General features: G+C 40.8%; 1 protein-coding gene across 1 annotated transcript; it reads left to right on the top strand.

Moving 5' to 3' along the window:
* The first annotated feature begins 670 nt into the window (after positions 1–670).
* Positions 671–19,760, top strand: loxl1 (lysyl oxidase-like 1). The gene is made up of 7 exons (XM_056381230.1): positions 671–2,220; positions 7,338–7,446; positions 8,553–8,690; positions 14,863–15,019; positions 15,310–15,405; positions 15,778–15,893; positions 17,467–19,760. Exons 1-7 carry the CDS (start codon positions 1,122–1,124, stop codon positions 17,471–17,473), a joined length of 1,722 nt encoding a protein of 573 aa, XP_056237205.1. The 5' UTR covers positions 671–1,121; the 3' UTR covers positions 17,474–19,760.
* The last annotated feature ends 535 nt before the right edge of the window (positions 19,761–20,295 follow it).

Below are 20,295 nucleotides of genomic sequence, written 5' to 3'. Positions count from 1 at the left end.
GAGGTGGTGATGTATGTTTGTGTGTGTGTGTGTGTTTTTGGTGGGAGGAGGGCTTTGAACGCTTGCCTAATTGACCTCAGTTTGATATTTTTAAGGGTGGGGTGTACAGAACACATTTCCCAACATATCCACCGCATAAATGTAGAATTGTGTTGAAGGGGTGAGATTAATTCATGCATATAAGGTCATATTGAATATTTCCAGGCAGTATATTCCGATTATTTGCTCATTGTTTGTGCAAACAGATGACTTACTGTACCTCAACAGTTCTTTATACTATATTTTACGGAAGGATATGGCACAAAGTGGCTCTCTGTGACAGCATGCCCCTGTTACCAATTAGGTAATTTCCCATCTGCACATGGTTACTGTAAATTTTAAAGGTTTAAAGGCAAAGTAACAACATTACAAGCCTTTGAAACACCTGTGGAAAAATCAGGATCACACTGTCCGGTTCTTTGCTTGTACAACATGAGAAAAGAATTAAAGCCATTGAAAGTGAGAAGTGTTATACAGTATGTCTGAATGCCTTTGCAGATGGTAATGTTGACTCTGGAGCCCTAGCTGCTGCAGGCCAGGAAACATCACTAGCACTAGGGCCATGTGGGACCTCTGTGTAAAAAAAAAAAAAAGAAAAAAAAAAAAAAAGTTTGAGATTTTTTTCACAGCCCATTGTAAGCAATCAGGCAAATAGAAGCTTGCAGTCGTGCAGTGCACAGGCACTTCTTTCCAGAAGGCAGAGAGCAATGCTCAGTCTACTGACAGGCGGGCCAGCACACCGACAAGAAGTCAGGACATATTCTCATAGCACCAACACACGGTAACGCCACCAGTGGGTCTTCTGAAGCCCACTTTCACTCTCCTGCGTGTTATTGCCCCTGTATGCATGTTCAACCTTGTCTACTGCTGCCAGTGAAGACCTGCAGATGCCCTCAACCACAGGCTTACTTCTCAACCCTGCATCTGTCTCAACACTCACACCAGCGCTGTACCCGCGGGAAGAGGATACACATGTTTTATTGACAGAGCTACAGGTGGTTTGAGTTTCAGCCTCTTGTGGACTTGGAGAATTTTTTGTTTTTTTTTCCTGTGTGGTGAGCTGTGGCATCTTTGGAGCCGGTATGTTGCATATTGTTGTGGCATGTATGGTATTCGTCCTGTTGGGCTCGGGGCAGGCTCAGGTTGCCACACAGACTCAGGGGCAGGGGAGTCGCAGCCAGGGGCAGGACAGCGCTGCCACTCCATGGAGGCAGGTGATTCAGTGGGAGAACAATGGTCGGGTGTTTAGCCTGATGAACAGTGGAGCTGAATATGTCCCTGCTGGGACAGGAACCCAGGACAGAGGTCCCAGGGTGGTTGTGGCAGATTCTCGCCCACGCTCCTCAGGTAGACCTCAGGGAGGCAATGTCCGCCGACAGGCTCCATCAAGAGGATCCTCTGAGACAGTGCGCGGGCAGGCAAGGCATCCCTTTGGCTTTGGGCAAGTGCCTGACAATTGGAGACAAAGCACAGGCAGCACAGGTGGAGGCCAGTTCCAGGGATCCACTCGCTTCAGGCAATCTGCAGGGTCTTCATCTTCATCGTCATCATCATCTTTCTCTGCATCCTCTTATAATGTACCGTCATACCCACAGTACCCTCTTCCTCAGCAGTCTCCCTTCCAACCAGTACCTTACGACCCTAGTTACGTAGAGGGACCAGCCAGGAGCTATGAGCCTCCCTTTCAGCCTGCTGTCGGTGGGGCATATGGCGGTGGAGGATACGGTGCTGGCCGGGCTTATACTGGAGGGGGGTATGTAGGTGGTGGTCTGGCCCCAGTGCTCCCAGGCTCGCCCTCTGATTTTACTGACGACAGCTACCGCTACTACCAATCTTACAGCTATGGGTCCAATCCTGCGGTTCCTGCACGTGCTGCCCAACCACCATTTGCAGATGGTCTGGACCACAGATACACCCACAGTCTCTACAACGAGGACACTGCCCCTGCACTCCCTGCCATCCCTGCCCCCGATGCCAACCAGGCCACAACCATGATAGTGGACAGGACAGGATCAGCTGGTCAACAACCAATCAGGAGCCCACAGTATGAGCAGTTTCCCCCATTTGGAAGACCCCAGCCTCCTTTCATGCAGCCCATTGCTCCAGGCAGAAATTCTCCCAACTCTGCCCTGGAGAACCCCAGTATGAACGTTGGGAGTGTGTACCGACCAGAGCAGAGAGGTACAGTAAAGTGTCTGTTTGGGTGTTTGTGAACTAAAACAATGTGTCCTTTATTTCCCATTTTGTCCAGGAAGTTTGGCCACATCTTGATAATATTAGGAGAGGCTGTGAGACATGAGAAGAGTGACAATAGCTGCAGATTAAACAAAAATATTTCACATTTCCAGGGGAAAAATGGAGCGCTTTCACTTGTAGGCATTCATCCAAGGTATTTCTGTCTTTGAGGCAGAAAATGAAAAGCTCACCATGTGATCTCTGTTATTGCTGGACATATGAGTTTGAAATATGCAAAACCCAGGGGTGTAGAGAGCTCACCAACCCCCCCCCCCCATTACACAATCGTGTTTCTCCAATATTCCTCTTTCATGTTTGTCAGAGGTCTGAAGTCATCAGAATGAAACAGCTGCTTAAAATTCAGCCGCTTTTCCAGTTTACAAACAAAGTAAGGCGGACACAAGGTTCATCTTTTCCCACTTGTATGATTATTGAAACCAGGTGTTGAGCAAGTCCTGCCAATGTACAAAGAGCACACACAAGAACCACTGTGTTTTTTTTTTTGTGGGGGGAGTTCTGTGCTACAAGAGAGGAGACTGGTTCGTGAGTCGTGTGGAGTTTGGTAATGGTGGTGGTGACCTCATAGGGGTTGGGGGGCTGGTGACATGGGGGTGGGGGTGGTGGGCAGTGGCTGCCTCCACGGCTTGAGGACAGGAGAGGGGAAACAAGGGAGGAGGGGGGATACAGTTCTTCACCACTCCTTGAGGGGGAAAGAGAGCGTGGAAAGTCCCAGTAACACATGGGGTCCATTGCTTCAGCTACAGGAAATCAAAGAAATATTCAGGCAGAGTGGTCGAGGGGGGGTGAGGAGTGTCAGAACATGTATATGCACAGAACCCTGACTGAGAAAAAACAGGTTTCTTTGGATCTATTAGCAATTTGTCACATTTATTTTAATAACACTGTCATTGCTAAGGAGGAAGAAGTTTCTGTTATTGTCTATGGTGGGAAAAAATGACTTAGCTAAATGCAAACAACATGTGAACTTTCTCTGTGTTTTGACCGCCGGAGGCTGCGTCTGGTCTGAGCTGAGAGGAGATGAGGGCCTCCAACGAAATGCTCAGACACTTGATGATGCAGATTTACCCTCTGTTTTACCCAGTAATCTACCTTACTGTGCAGCGGTCTCTCAAGAGTGCTACCATTCATTAGACACTCTAGAGCTGGGAGCCATTTCTAACAGCACAAAAAGCCAACATATGTGCAGAGGCCGTAGTGCTCTCAGTAATCATTGTGATAAAGATTCAGCCATTGGGAGCAGCTGACATTTTTATTGCATCGCTTCATCGCAGGGCATTAGGCTGTTTTGTATTTGTTTTGTATTGTAATAACTATTGTGATCTACAAGTTTAAAACTAACATGAAAGGGAAGTTGTATACCACTTTCTTTAAATACAATGTTGTGAGGTATCAGAGAAGAAGAATTGAAGAATCAAAAAAACAACAGTTTCAATCTCCAGGTTGCTCATGAAATAATTCAGATAAAGTCTCTCAGTCTATCTCATTATGTGTAGCCAACTAAGGTCAGTTCATAAAGGTGCAACTAAGGTTGACGAGCTGGCGAGCATTACCATGAGTAACCAACCAGATAACTGCAGTGATTAAGTTTAATTCCATGAATCAAGTTCCAGTGCACAGTCACTGCCCATTCAAGTTGTCAAATGTTTCCACAGACAACCTGTTAACAGAATCTCACTGTGTGAATAGGGCTTAACACACACAGCAGAGTGTGGCAGGAGGAGAGCTAAAACTCAACACAGTGTATGTACTGTGTGTTTGAAGTGTTAAGCAAATAGATTTCACTACATGTGTAAAATTGGAGCAGTCAATCAAGTTTGCAAGTGTCTCCTCTCTCACACTGGCTCTGACATCATTTGACATCAATGGGGCCAATGACCACAAGTCATGTGCAGTTGACACGAGGTGCAAACAGACAAATGTAACCTCTGCCTGGATTACTTTCAGAGGCAAAGTTGTGTGGAGTGAATGAAGTGTTACATTTATCTACCGCACCGGAGTCGCACTGGTTGGGCTGGATGGTGGGTGAACTAAGCGCACACCAGAACCCAGGGTTTGCATCCTGCCTCCCCTCTGTGGTTTGTTTCAGGCAATAACAGCACTTTGATTAAGGTTGAAAAAAGATCATGGTTTTTAGTTAAATGTTGATTACCACTTTTTCCCTGTTAAACATACATGTGACATAATCACTACAACATGGTGTTGTATTGTAAGATTGGACATGCTGGTAAAAAACAAATGTAGCAATATTTTTGTTCTACGTGTTAAATGACAACATTTCCTTATTAGTTTATGAAAAAACTGAGTCCGGTTGGCACAACGTTTCTTTCAAAACATATTTCCTGTTGCAAATTAGTTGAGCACAAAACACCAGTTCTAATTAGACTGAAGTGGAAGGTGTGCCCCTGAATCTCAGCCACAATCTACTTTCTCGATTTTTTTTCCTGAGAAATACTTATTTTCTACCACTAGGCAAACTAACAAAGAACAGTGAGTCTTATTTGCAAACAAATTCAAGGGCACTTTACTCTGTGTTAGCTGTACTCTAACCAAGTCGCTGCTGAGAGTAATCTGACTTGAATAGTGCAGCCTTGGTGATGGTATTCTCTCTTTGAGTGTGTTCTAGTTTTGAAAGCTGCAGTGTTGCAGTGGTTTTGTGAATAATGAATTGTCTTTAATGAAGTGTCATGGCAAAGATTGGTTTAAAACGTCTGCATATTGTCCCAACTATGCCCTTTGCAGCACGTTGTCATTTCATCTCACTCTTCCTTACTCTCATATTCCCTGACAAAGCCACCAGCAGTGATTGGTTAGAATAATTAAACTGTAATTGGTAGATTAATTCATCAAGGCAGCACCACAGTTATTTCACTCATTAGTTTTACCATGATATCTTCAAATTGGAAAGGAAGTTTTGGTACCTCATCATTGCTGAAATGAATCTTTAATGTGTCAACTGACAACCAAAAGCAGAGTGGCTGATAATCATGAAAATAGATAAGATGCAAGAGAAAGTAGAGAGTATATACTGCCTGACAAAGGAAGCTTTGACAGTAGAATCTTCCATATTGATGCTGTTGTGATTTTTCATTTTTCATTGTAAAATGACCTCAATGAATTCCAAGTATTTCAATCTGTCAGTCGTCTGCAGCTAAACGGCCTATAGCTTAAAGCAGGAGTATCTAGAGAGGGAGCCCTTGTGTCTTTTATTATGCCATATTAGATGGTATAAAAAGCCTGGCAAGAACCAGTTTCTTCTCTCCGTGCCCCACTTAGAATGTAATGTGTGGCTTTGTCACATGCTGTCGAGAGCTGATCAGCTTTGGCTTCTCAATACATTTTATCCCTCTGAAAGAGACCCAATTTCACATTTCAAAAGATTAGGGGGCAGAGAACAAAGCCTTCCTAGGGTGAGGAGAAAAAAAACAGAGTTGCGAGTGCTGTTGGAAAACCTCTGCGTTTCACACTGGTCTTACAGTGTTTACGTGGTCTGCCCCACGACGCTTCCCCCTGTCCTATATGTCTGCCTCAGAGAGAGCTGTCAGATGGGATGTTTACACAGTGCCCGCAAACGCAGTGCCCTTATTTAAACTTGCAGCTGGGGAGGGGATACTCAGCTGGTTGTTAAACATGGGCAACTATGAAAGAGGAAGCTTCCTATCTGGTTTCCATAAACAAACCATGACTAAAGCCCCTCATGCTAGACTAAAATCAAAAGATAACATTATTTAATCATCTTCTATTCCTTTGTTAAAACATGCTACAACAGAAATTAAAGATTGTACATAATTTTTGATTTCATTAATGCTTACAGGCTTAGAGGTCAGAAGGTTTGACTTTGAGTTGTTTGAACAATCTCACATTAAAGCGTGTCTGGCCTTTGTGAGCTCAGTAGAGAGGGGTGATAAGCTATGCCAGAGACCCTTGCTGGTATGGCCTTCATTGGGAACTACACAGAAAGACATTTACTCTGACAAGTCAGGCCTGCTTTTCTTTTTTTTACTCATTCCTCTGGTTTTCTGACAGATTTGGACAGTGGCCCACTTTAAAATCAGGAGTGGTGTGAGATCACTGTTGTTTTACCCTGGTATGCATGTTTTCCCTCACTCTGTCTCTGTCTGGCTCTCTCGTTGTATCTCTGTGCACCTATGCCTTTCTACATCTCTTCATCTCTGTCACTTGTTTTCAGAAACTAATGTAAGAAAAACACAGGCTGCATTGCAGCAAGATCTCCTGTGATAATGTTACTGAGATATTCCCATGTTTAGCCTTATCCCCAACAGATATGAGTAGTCATGCTATGTTTGCTATGTTAAATGTTAAGATGAAGTGGCACATGCATATTAAGATTAGTGTCATGAAAGATCACATCACACATCATAGCCAAGAAAGCAAACAAGTATTGGGACATTTTTCCCTAGTAATAAGATACATTTGGTTGAAAATGAAATGTATTCAACACTGAAAATGGATGCACTGTAGATGTAGTTACATTTGGAAAAATCCAAAATGTAACCCTTGTTTTCTCTCTCCCCAAACTCACCCCTGTCTGAGAGGCATGTGAGCAAAAGCGTCTCATTAGAAAACCATGATAATAATCTGGAATGCACAGTAATTAGTGGCCAATGGATTTATCTAGAGTGCCCCAATCATGAACTGTGGGCCCTGTTACTGCTTTACTGCCCGTCATATCCTCCATCAGCACCACCATATTTACCAGGTAATAAAAAATTGATGACAAATATGCAAAAGAGCTCACTGGCGGTTTGGCTGGAATTAAGAGATCAAAAGGCGACCTGTCATTAAATGATCAATCATTGACATCTGGATTACTTTAGTTATGAATGAGATCATAATAACAGTGCTCTAAATTCATTTTGTGACCTTTAACCACACGTACAAACATTATTCTAATAATGTGTATAAGTAATTACACTTATGAGCAGCTTTGTGTGATTTGTGAAGAAACTATTGTTCTGTTTAGTAGCAAAGTTCTGACAATGGACAATGACAATATAGACTGAGCAGTCTGTCTATCATTTCAGGTTTGCCTGACCTGGTTCCTGATCCCAATTATGTCCAGGCTTCCACCTACATCCAGAGAGCCCACATGTATTCTCTCCGATGCGCTGCAGAGGAAAAATGTCTGTCAAGGTAAACCCAATTCTGGATGTCCTTTACTGGCTTACATTTATTTATTTATACATGTCTTTACTTTTTCAGTGAGTTCATTCTGCTGTCGCAGTATCAAAAATGTTCTTGGCCCTATCAGTTCTGTTTTTCATGTTAATGACAATGTTCTCATTTCAATGGTTTCTGCTACATCTTAAGGGCAGCATCATGACTCAGTGGTTAGTATTTGTCCATAGATATTAAAGTTATGTTAAATTGGAAACAATCAATTGTGTTTCCTGTCTTAGTGTAGCCTCTTGATAGACTAGTTGTGCGTCCAGCCTATACCCTGTGCCGGATCAAGAAAATGTAAATTCTTTTATAATTACAATTTTTTATAAGCTGCTTCACCTTTGGGTAAAATTAACCAGTGAGTGAACCATCCACAATTCTAATGTAGCCTTCAGAATTATACCCATTCTGTGCAATAATATCCAAAAGAAATAATGAAAAAAGTTGACCAACAGCACAACACAAGTGTACTAAATCCCGGTCACCTTCAGGGATGCAGGCTGCCGCGAGTTTCATTTCTCTGTGTTGGCAGATAGCATCCCCTGAGCCGCGGACCTGGGCCCTTTGACTGTCAGTGCACTAAGGACACTATTGAAATGATGGAAGTGCGCTGTCCCCATGGCTGCTCTATTTGCCCTCTTCCCATCACAAGCACAGCCATCCCTCAAAGCCCTTTCATATCCTGTCTGAGTTTGCAGCAATCACCGACAGATGGGCTGTTGTAATTTGCCATACACTCCAGTGTCAACAACAGCCACAAGACGAATGGCTTAGATCTTCAGTGGTACTGTGAACTCGAGGTTGTGCCTCCTTTTTCACGCACAAAAAAAGTGTATTGTACAACACAGTGTTCCCTCTCCCCATGTTGAAACTGTGTGTTTGGAGAGATGGTTGTAATCTGTAGAATGAATTATTTAGTAGCTGTTCTCCTGCCTCCAAGCCTTTACAGTCCTGCTCTTTTTTTTTTCCTTTCCTTGTCTTAGTTATGAGAAACAGACATGCCGACATACTTTTTGAAGCCACTTGTGCAGTTTCCCTCACCGCTTTTTGTCTTGTTGTATGTGTCCACCGTTCAGCTCTGCCTATAGCCCTGAGGCCACCGACTATGATGTACGGGTCCTGCTGCGTTTCCCACAGAGGGTGAAGAACAAGGGCACCGCCGACTTCATGCCTAACAGGCCACGTCATACCTGGGAGTGGCATAGCTGTCATCAGTAAGTGCTTAATACAAAACAGATTTTACCCAATCAGCTACTCACGCCTTAGTCACTACAGCATCAGCCGCTGTGGTAGCCAGAGAGTTAGTTAGTAAACATCTGATTTCATTATAACAGAATGTATTTACAATGTATGTAGCTTGTACGAAACCTAACTACTACAACTACTGACTGACATGACAGTGGGTGTTCACTTTGAAAGGCTGATGATACGTGGTGAACACCTCTAGTTAAAACCTTAAAGACTTTGTATAATACAGGCGCAGCAGCACTCACCCTCTCATCACTGGGAGTTGGATGTAACCCAAACTAATAACCCCAGCTGGCCTCACTACATCTCGGTGGACACCAGAAGAAGAAAGAGTTTAATGAGTAAATGACTGGATGAAGCCCTGGTTTATAAAAATTAGGGTGCAGTTGCCGTTTCTCTGGTAATGTGCCACCCCATGGACATTAAAAACTTGGTACTAATATTCTAATGACCCCTTCCAATGAAAATCAAGTTTCTAACCTTGTTAACATGTCCATATGATGTTTTTTTATATAATACAAGTCATATCACGACCAAAATAAGCAGTCAGCGCCATGACTGCGTATTTCCACCTTGGAACTGCAGTGAACCAATGATTCAGACAGCCGGGGTTTCATACGTCATATAACTAAGGAACCAATCTTGTCAACTTGCTGGGCCGGGGTGGGCTTACTAAACCGGACGCCTTGTCAGTACAGAGAGTTAGAATTTGCCTTAGCACAATTGCCTTAATGCTGCTTCAGCCACTGCCGGTTACAAGCTAAAACATAACAAAAAAAGATGCTAACTACACTAACTGTTCTGATATTCTCCTCATCTGAGTCTGGGTCCGACTGAGGCTCAAACATGTAGCTGATTCTCTCCAGTATTTCCTCTCACGCTAACCATGCTTGATATCCACCTGTCGCCATTACAGAGAGCAAGAGTTTGCAGTAACAGAGCCACTAACACAGCCACCGCCAGATACAAGCTAACAAACAAATAATTACACTTCCTGCTCTGATACTACTGCTACTGTCTTCACACCCCAGCAAACTCCAGAGTCTGGGTCAGACTGACGCTCAAATATGTGTGGCAGAGACTCACGCTGTTTCTTCCGTTAACCATCTTGATACGCTCTGCTTTTTCAAAGTAACTTAAGCAGCGGTGGTGGGGCACAATGTCTGATCCAGATTTCTCAAAGAGAAAGTAAGAGTAGATGTGCTTCCAGTCCCAGTTTTGCTATTTTTTTTTTCACTTTTTATGTAGGAAAACCATGTTAAACAAAATATTAATCATGGCAGAGTATTTTTACATAGTTTAAAACATATCTGTAGAGGAACTTTAAATGTCTGGGTTCATGGTGGGTTTTCAGGGTAGTGAGAGTTCTCTGTTCTCTGAAGTACAACACTGTGTGGTTGTTGGTTCATACCAGCACACCCTTGCTGCACAGCAACAGCCCAAAGTGTTGGAAGGCACATTCAGAGTCCATATCCAGAAAGTTGACGTGGTGCATGTCAAAGTCATTTGACTGAAGGTGAATGCAGATTGGGTGTCATACAGTCATAAGCCCCATATTGTGCCCTATATGGTTACAGTGCAGGAAAGGACAAAGCCTGCCCTGGTTGGCTGAGAAAGTACACACACACAGTATATTACGTTATTCTCGTCTAAAGAGGAGAGAGGGTGGGGGTGTGGGGTGGGGTGGGAGGAGGGGTCAAACCTATAGAGTTCATTTGAGAGCCAACCCAGCGTGAAATAGAGCAGGACAAAACACTCTAAATTCACATCACAGAAAAAATTATGGTATTTAGCTCTGTGGGTTTGATCAATTCAGAAAGCAGTTTTCTCATTGTGTCTTCCTCAGTGGACAGATTTTAGTTGGTTTAGCGAGGCAGCCGTGGCTTAGACTGAACATCTCTGGGGTACTGCTGATGAGGTGATTCTGAGGCTATCGTCATTGTTTTATGACATTATATTCCATGTAGACTGGCTCTTATCTCAATTTCAGCAAGTCCGCCCACTGACGCTAGTGCCAGGCTCTGCTTTACTATCCTCATCTTAGAGGAATGTTGACTGGCCGTTAGGAGATTGGCAGTGTTGTTGCTGTCTGACATCAGTCTGCATTTACACAGTGGTTCCCAGGGGGCAGAAAGCCAAGGCAATCACTCCACTGGCTGTGTGATCAGAATGACAAATCAATCCATTTTTCCTGTCAATCTGTGACACCAGATCACACAGCTGCTAAAGTATGATGGCATGGATGTGGGTTACTGGGACGCAGTGTTTGGTTACAAAGAAATCTCTTTAGGGGAAGAAAATCTCTAGCCCAGATTCTTACAATAAACTTTCCTGCCCTACATTTTTGTCAAATAAGCTGTGTAGTTGACAGTTTTGCTTTTCATTACATTCACTCCTATCGTTCTCGCTTGAGTATTAGAAGAAAGAAAGGGAACAGCATCCTCTTGAGTATCATAGGCTGTGAAAATGTTGGAATTTGTGTATTTTTCTTACCCAAATGAGTACACAGAATTCCACGTAGAACTTATTTTTTCATGCCAATCAGCGTGAGAGGCATGGGAAGTTATTAAAAGTGTTTGATTTGTTTGGTTTAACTTTTATTTTTGATATTACAAAAGTTAATAAAATAATTCTTCAGCTTATGCTTTATTTATCTCAGTCAGCTTCAGTAAGCTATGTGACCTTTGTGGTCAAAGATCATGGCTGCTATTTGTGCAGGTGCTTTGACATATGTCTTCAATTCCTGACTGCACTTCACAGAAGGCAAATGTCAGGCCACTGCTGGATAGTTCTCAAAGAACCTACTGTAGTCATCTGTGTTTTACAACCCAAACTGTGATCTGAGAAACCTTCAAAGTCTTGTTTGTTGCAGCACAAGTGGAAAATGACTCATGACTACGAAGACAACCTGGAATGTTTTGTATATTACGATCACAAGCTATTCTTGTTAAATCCTTTATGTATCCTTCCAACACTACATTCTCTATAGTTGACATAGTCAGTGAGGGGATCCAGGAATCCAATGAGGCTGGGGACCTTTCCAAGCACCTCGTAGTCCAGCTCCTCCCACTCTCAATCTTTTTCTCTGCTTCCCTGTACTCTGTCTTTCTATTTCACACACACATACACACATATACTGTAGATAATCATCTCAAGATTGCCCCTGAAATGAATGCCAGGTTTGGGACACAAACAAAGACTGTGCTTCAAAATTCCAGGCCCTCCAGTTGATGCTCTGATTCATACACATGTGAATGTATCTACTCACATACATGTATGCGTCGCACAAATTTAATGCATAACCATGTGCCCCACATAAAATAAGCCTATGAAAAAGACACACACGCACACACACACACACACACACACACACACACACACACACACACACACACACATACATTTGCATGTCAACAGAGACAGGAGAGTAATTTACGCTCATAGTTACGCTAAAGGTAGTGTGGAGCCCCAGATAACAGCAGACAGGTTTCTACCTGAGAGTAACTACTAATTGGTTGCCTCTCCTATGGAAAGAATGAGTCCTTGAATGGTCACTTGCTCCATCAGTGGAAAGTACCCACTTTTCCTTCCAAGTCATCCTTCAATCTTTAATGACTGTTCCAGTAAAAGCTGTTGCTATGTCGAAACATGGGCCATGAAGTAAGGCGAAAGGGCAATATTTATATAGTCTGAGTTTGTCTGACTGTAAGAGATCCAGTGGTTACCTCACCTGCTACAACAACTAAAGTCAACACCACTTAAGTATACTGTGTGGAGTAATTTAAGAGTCAGTGAATAATGGAAATAAATACTTTCAATAAATGCGAGAAGGCGTATTTAAATCCTGTGCTGTATCATTTCAGTTGGGTGTCATCTTAAAGAACATTGTCACGTTGTTGCAGGCTGTTATTGTATCTTAAAGAGTTCTTGGCAGTTTAAAGAGGTGTTGCTTTCTATTCTCTAGTTTCTAAATCATTCATACCTTGTCTGCTTTCAAGCTTCATCAGAACTTTAGGAAAAATGACTCTGCTAATTCTTATGTGTTTTTTTTTTTTTTTCAATTAATTAATTCATCTATTTTTTTTTATCACAAGCAACTTTGGTAACATGAGAGGAAACCCTATATTGAAAATGACAGCTATATTTTTTCCGACAAGGGAAGGTAGAGCTTCTATATGATATGTGAAAATAGGTAACTACCTAATCTAACAAGTACAGATTTCCAGTACTTTCTAATTAGAAGCTGGAAACTTTCTTACTCTTGGTTGTTTTCATTAAAAAAAATCTTTATCTGTGTCTCAAATGAGGAAATTTAGCAGCTGGCGGCATGCCTTAATCATAACACTATGATGCTGTATGTTAATGACTCCCAGATATTTAGATACAGTTAATTGTTGCATTGTTAATATACAGTTATATGTGCTGTAAACACTAATGTTGAGCATTTTGTCAGTGGGTAGAACAAAACATCATAAACAACTTATGATACATACAATGCTATGCAACGGTACAATGGAATACAATAGCACAACAGAAACAAAGTGGCCACAGAGTTAGTTAAACACCTCTCTGAGCCTCATAAAGGAGGGATTTATTGTTAAGCTGGTGCATTAGATTGTCATAGATTTGTAGGCTATGTGTACATTTTCAAATACGTATGCAGAGAAAATCCTACGTACTGTAGCCTAGAAATTTTGCTGTCTGAGATATAAAGACCAGATTCTCATTCGTAACATATTGCATATGTTGGTGCCTGTGACAAATGATGTCATGGCCAGAGACCTGACAGCCATGCTTCATATTCAGCACAGCTCCACGTCCTCCACAACAGACACTTGATTCCATGAGGTTTGTGCCTGTATTCACTCCACTTAAAGCGTATCACTTACCTTAAGGATTTCTGACCACACAGCTCAACTTACTGCTATGTTCATATGACATAGTATATCTGGTATACAGTATACTCCACAACATCCACTGCAGTAATGATTTAATGCTGGCAGACAGGGCTGTTCAGACGTGTGCACACAGAAACAAAAATCACTGTAAAAAACAGCTTTGAATTTGCATTTGTAGTATTTTTATTAGATGCATCTTTTTATGAAATAAATGGAAAAATTAGAACAATTAAGCTGCTACATAGCAACATTCAATCATGTAGATGAGGGGAAACAAAAAAAGGCAAATGGGACTGTAGGGCATTTTTATAATAATTTTATGTGTGTTTCAATAATTCAGTTACTGCTGCTGTGCATAAATCCATCAAAATAATGAGCAAAAGTAGAGCTTTCCCCATCAACATGGAATTATGTTGTCACAGCGCTCAGTACAAATATACACTTGTTAGCATGTACCACAATTATGTTCAGAGCAGGCTTGTAAAAAAAAAAAGAAAGTGAACAGCATCTCAGGTCACTTTGGCATCTGAGAGAGGTCCAAGCCATGACGCACTTAATAATGCAGATGATGTCAAATGGAGCAGCTCATTGACAGACTCACTCACTCTGAGTCACTTGGTTCATATTCCGGTTCAGTTGAGATGATCAGTGGCCATGTGCATCCAGGCTTTCCTAAGCTGCTAAAGCTGTGCAAACACACACAAACACACTGAAACCAGCGCACGCACAAATGCGCTATTACAATGATACACACACAAACTTACACATGCTCGCGCAAATATGTGCAGGCAGCTTTAAAATATCCACAAGCACACACAAACTCACACACACAAAAAAAAAAAAAGGTAAATGCCGACACACCAACAAACACACAAACACCTCTGATCTTGCCGACTGATACAAGCTAATTAACAACAATCATACATCATTAGGGTGTTAATGCCGTGCCTCAGCAATACTTTATTGCTTCCATTAATTAGTATCCATTGTCCTTTCATATTTAATGATGTGTTCAGTCAAGGTGCAACATCACTTACAGAAATGTTAACAGATGAGGTCAACAGGTTGAATTTAGAGTTTCTACACTTAATTTTGATAAACGGAATTTAAACAAAATGGCTTGATAAACTTCTGCTTAAATATTATTGCCTAGGCACATGTGACATAACAGATTGATTCTAGAACAATCTTGAACTCTTTCATTGTTTAATTTCTGACTGCATGCATGTTGATCTGATAGGCACTACCACAGTATGGACGAGTTCAGCCATTATGATTTGCTGGAGGTCAGCACTGGCCGTAAAGTGGCGGAGGGTCACAAGGCTAGCTTCTGTCTGGAGGACACCACCTGTGACTTTGGCCATTTGAAGCGCTACGCCTGCACTGCTCACACTCAGGTAAAACAGCAAGCAGAAATATGAGTGGAGATTGTGACAATAGATAGAGAATAGATTTTGTGGTCACCCGCAATACTTTTGGTCCACTTTCCACCACATGCTATATTAATCACCAGGTCAATATCCACTCTCCACAGTAGGTTGTTGCTACAGCAGGATGTTATTCATTGACCTGTTATATTTGTTGCAACATATTATATATACATTTTGACCACAACTTAAAATTCCCACTGTTTTTGACTCAGATCAGTATTCCTCAGTGTTTCCCCCCCCACCCCCTGTTTCTCCAGGGTCTGAGCCCAGGCTGCTATGATACATACAATGCTGATATTGACTGCCAATGGATCGATATCACGGACATCCAACCTGGAAACTACATACTGAAGGTAAGAGTCAAGTGAGGACCTGGTGTGCATTGACATGGCAGGTTTGTGGACAGCACAGGGTCACATCTATACCAAAACAAATTGATCCGGGTTATAAAGTTATAAAGTTTTTAGTTTACTAGTTATCCAGAGTTTTTTAAGTTGCAGCACTTCATGGCTCAGTGGCATTGGTTTCCCATCCATCACATTGTCTGTTTTTCATGCATATTTTATCTGGCCAATATGGCTGCGAGAGGTACAGTTCACACACAAAAAAAATCTATATATGATGGTTTTCAGTGTTATTTATCCCAAGTACATTTTTTGATGCAAGTTTGTTGAGATTGTGTGATTATGATGAACTGTAATTTGCCTTCTGTCCATTGTCTCCAGCTCCAGGTTAATCCCAAATTCTTGGTGCTGGAATCAGACTTCACCAACAATGTGGTCAGGTGTAACATTCACTATACAGGACGCTTTGTTAGAACAACTAACTGCAAAATAGCACAGTAAGTAACACAGAACATAAAGTTTTTTATCAAATAGCTGATAATTACTTTTACTGTTCATTGTATTTGTTATGTTTTGTTATGTGTCATTTTCACACCTATGAGTTACTGTTAACCACATGACAAGGTGGCGGCTAAACGCAGTTTTATGAAGAGTCTTAGTGTTTTGAATTACTTTGTAGACTTAATGGGTTCTTGGCTGAAATGTTTGATGATTTAATGAATAATGTTTTACAGTTAAAATGAATTGCCTCTGAATCTTTCATATTTTCCCTCAAAGGGAGATGTAGGGGTCTTTCAACAGTGCTATTAGGAAGTGTATCATTGCACTCAGAATCACTATTATATCCCCTTTAAATGACTTGGGTCAAGTACTCCAGTTGGTCTCTCTTAGCTTCATTGCTACAATGAAACATTCACTTAAAAATATGTTTGCCAAAGCATTTCCAGAGTTCCAGGAAGCTGGGTATAATGGTCAGATACTGACGGCAATAAAATAATTGCATACTGAGCAGATGCTAACAGCACACCATTATTTAAGTCTGATATTTTAACCGCTTCTTATAAAAAACCCACTTACATTATGTTATGTCCATACTAATAGGGTTTGTTTGATTTTAAACAAAATAGCACATGAAAGTCCAGCTTGTTTATAACAAGTAGCTTAGTTAGATTTGTTTTTGATGAACTGCGTTTGTGTACACTTGTTGATAACAAAACAGAGATGTTATTGACATTATCCTCTGTGTCTGTTAAAATTACAGCAAAAGTATGAAAACCTGATTTGATTAAAAGTCTAAACACAACAAAAATAATTGCTAGGAATGTCAAGCTTTCAAATTCTCCATATAACAAAGCCTGCACACAGGGCTGTAGTGAATCACTGGTGTTGTTTTTTTAATCCTTTCTGAAATATCACAAGGAATCTGAAATCAAGGACCCATTGTTTAAAGATTACTATATATCAGTAAATTAGTTATGTATCACTATAACCTCCATATGTGCCTGTACAAGAAGGTAAAGCTTGGTGTAGCAACAATAACTAAGGGGGGTGGGACTTAGTAAACAGTCATTTACGGTCATTATAACAAGAAGCATTTACGATCTTTATATATCAAATTGCTACCTCAAACTCACAATAACAAAAAAAACACATTAATATACCAATAAAAACACCTGGATTGCGAATCATGAAATGAACCCTAAAGCAACAGTAGGAAGCAGCAAAGGAGAGTTGGGCATACATTTATTTTTGTGATAATGGTCTAGTCATTCATTTCAGCCAAGCCTCTTAGTGGTAATCGACAATTTTGCATATTTTTTTTGAGATGTTGTACAGTTTTGCCATTACAGTGTGAACATCGAACATCTATAAAATGGTCTAAAGGTACTGAAAATGTGAACAGAAAAAAAACATAAATGTCATTTTAAGCTAGATCTGTGTGCTGTTTTATAATTCATGTTTGTTTATTCATTACTGTATGCATCTCTTATTGCATAAAAATCCTTCAGTGAGTCTGCAACATTACAGTTCCTCGAACAAATGTGTTTTTGTTATCTGTTTATTTTGCAGGTCTTGATCAGGCACTGGATGGCTGCCATACTAGAGTGAAATGTGAATGGAATCCATTTGTTGTTGGTTCATTGTTGATGTTGTTTGTCTCTACTATTCTGTTTTGGTATCCTGGACCCATGGCAAACAAGGGCTCCACTGGCACTGATAAGAATGTGGGGTTTTAAAGTAGACACACAAACAACGTTGCATAATGCATATTGCACGTTGATATCCCAATAATGAACCAACAGTTCAGATCCCTGCAATCTATGTTATAATATTGTCCAACCAACTATAATTCTCATACTGCAATGCTATCAGTCTGGTTTGGTTACATGCTAGGACACATCATTGACTTTCCAAAAAGTTGTTTACTGTATCTGAACACAAATATCTATGCAGACCCCCCACAGAGTGGCTTTGTTTGAATTATAAATAAAGCATTAAATGGTGCCGGTGCATAAATGAGTGGCTCCACACAAGTCAGGGTTCAGCAGAAATCCAACAAATAAAATTAGGGGACAAAGTCTTCCCAAGTGCATTTATCCATGCAGTGTGGGGACAGACAGAGATGCCCAGTGACTCAGAAGAACCCTAATGTGTTAGTTTTTTTTTTTTTTTTCCTCTCCACTGCCTCAATGGGTCAGGCTGGGATACTGTGATTCTCTGGGCACATCCTGTTTAATGTTGTGTTAACAGCAAGAGGAAGAAAGCAGGTCCTATTTTCATTTGTCAGCTCCGTCAAATTGTAAGTCATCATAAAGACAGACTGTCAGCACTGGGTGCTGTACTTCTCCAAATCCTTGGATATAGGCATTGTGTCCCCATTCGTCATTTCTTATATCAGTAAAACAGGAACAGGAAGCTCAACTGGCAGAAAAGGGTGCTTTCCAGAAAACAAGACTCACAGTATGTAAACTGTATGCTTACACTGTCTTGAGGTCTTTTCTTCAACTACCAACACTGGTCAGATGGCACATGAGTCATCTATACCTTTTGAAGAATGTATATACAAATATTCCACTGATGCATGACTTTAATGATGGAGAATATTTTGTTGTTACTGTGCTTTGTTTATCCACTTTGACCTGTTACTGTAATTTGTGAAATCTAATGAATTTATATATTTTCTTGATAATCTGAATATTCAAATAGAATGTGTTGTTGGAAAAAACACTACTGCTACAGACTTAGTATGATAATGCAGAGTGCCAGAAAGCCGTCTCTACCTACCTCTCCACCTGAGTGAGCTGTTGTTTCCTGTTAAGTGTTTGGTTTCCATTGGAAACCCCTGCAATTACTGACTGTGGCCTCCTGCCATTCTGTTGCAGCACATAGCTGAAACCCTGATTTATCAAAGAACACATGATTTGGGATGACTATCACTAATGAATTAATATTCCAAAAGATTTAAATTTATAATCCTTAAGATTTCACTCCTGGTTGATACAGCTGTGGTTCAATACTACAGATCCCATAATTCTGGGGGTAGCACTCACTCCTTTAACTTTTGAAGAAATACAACATGAGAGCAAGTGGTGTATCTCGTTACAGTGCAGCCAAACCAACTAATGTTTGAGTCAGTCAATAATTGGCCCTCTTCCATCATATCATGAGCAACCATAATCTTATGCTGCACATAGTGCAAGTAGTATTTTACACAACAGCAGGGCACAGTAACAGTTGTACAGTCTGTCGAGTGCAACACTTCACTGTGGCTGGTCCTTTTTCATCTATTATGAAAAACGCCAACCATAAATAGTAGCAAAAATGGGATTTGATGAAAATCTTAAAGATAATTACTTTGATATCCATGAGTGTGATTAGTGAAGCAACCTTTTTTTCAGTAGCAATCTTTTACCAGTAACAGTGTGTGATCAGTATGTATTGATCAAACATTGATAGAGTGCCAAAATTAGTTGTTTTTTTACCATTAAATTTGGTTAAGTTTGTTTTCATTCTGCAATTTTAAATGCTTTTTGAAACAGGCGTTCTATTCTAAATGTAGAATAGGCCTATTCTTTGGTATCCAATTTACAGTAATACCCATAGGTCTTTTATATTGTACTGTAAATAGTCAGTTCTTTAATTTGATCCAAAACAACAAGTCTTTTACTCTGGTAGCTCATGATAATACTGTACACTCACTGAGAAAGTTGCATCAACATGTGATTCTGACACTCAGTGGAACGACAGCACAAGAGTAGGTGACAGTTATACAGCATCTTTGACATGTGGTGATGAAATTTGTATTTCTCTTACAGTTGAACACCTGTCAAAATGTCATATACAATAAATACATTTACACATCTGCTGTGTTCTCAGAATGGAATATGAACGCTATGCAGCACTCTTTCAGCAGTGGTTCACCGTGCTGCATACAAGACCATATCTTCAGGTTTACACAGAATACGAATTAGTAGATCGAAAGGAAATGCCATATGACAGGTGTGACAAATTACTGATATCATCCCCCTCGTAAAAGATTAGGTGTGATATGTTTAATGCATTGCTGGCACTGTATGTGATTTTGTTAAGGATGATTCAGGCAAGGATGCAAATCTGACCTTTGCAAATACAGGAAAACAGACACTGCATATAAGCTGCCTACAAACACCAAACAGTGAATGCAACAACTGTGTGGTGGCACCAGTGCTGTGCATACATGAATCAGTCACACTGGTTTTCATGCTGTTGTTGACTTTCCACAATCTGCCATGTTGACGTGTGTGTAGACACCCTAAAATATAATCTGACTGGGTCATATTTCCATCACTGTCACACATCACCACCACACAGCTTAAGATCCATTCATTCATACAAGTTTACTCTCTTTGACATCTGACT

This window comes from Seriola aureovittata, chromosome 1 (assembly GCF_021018895.1).
Source record: "Seriola aureovittata isolate HTS-2021-v1 ecotype China chromosome 1, ASM2101889v1, whole genome shotgun sequence".
NCBI classification, from domain to species: domain Eukaryota; kingdom Metazoa; phylum Chordata; class Actinopteri; order Carangiformes; family Carangidae; genus Seriola; species Seriola aureovittata.
Note: the sequence above shows the minus strand (reverse complement) of the source record. Positions and strands in the feature narration are given on the sequence as shown.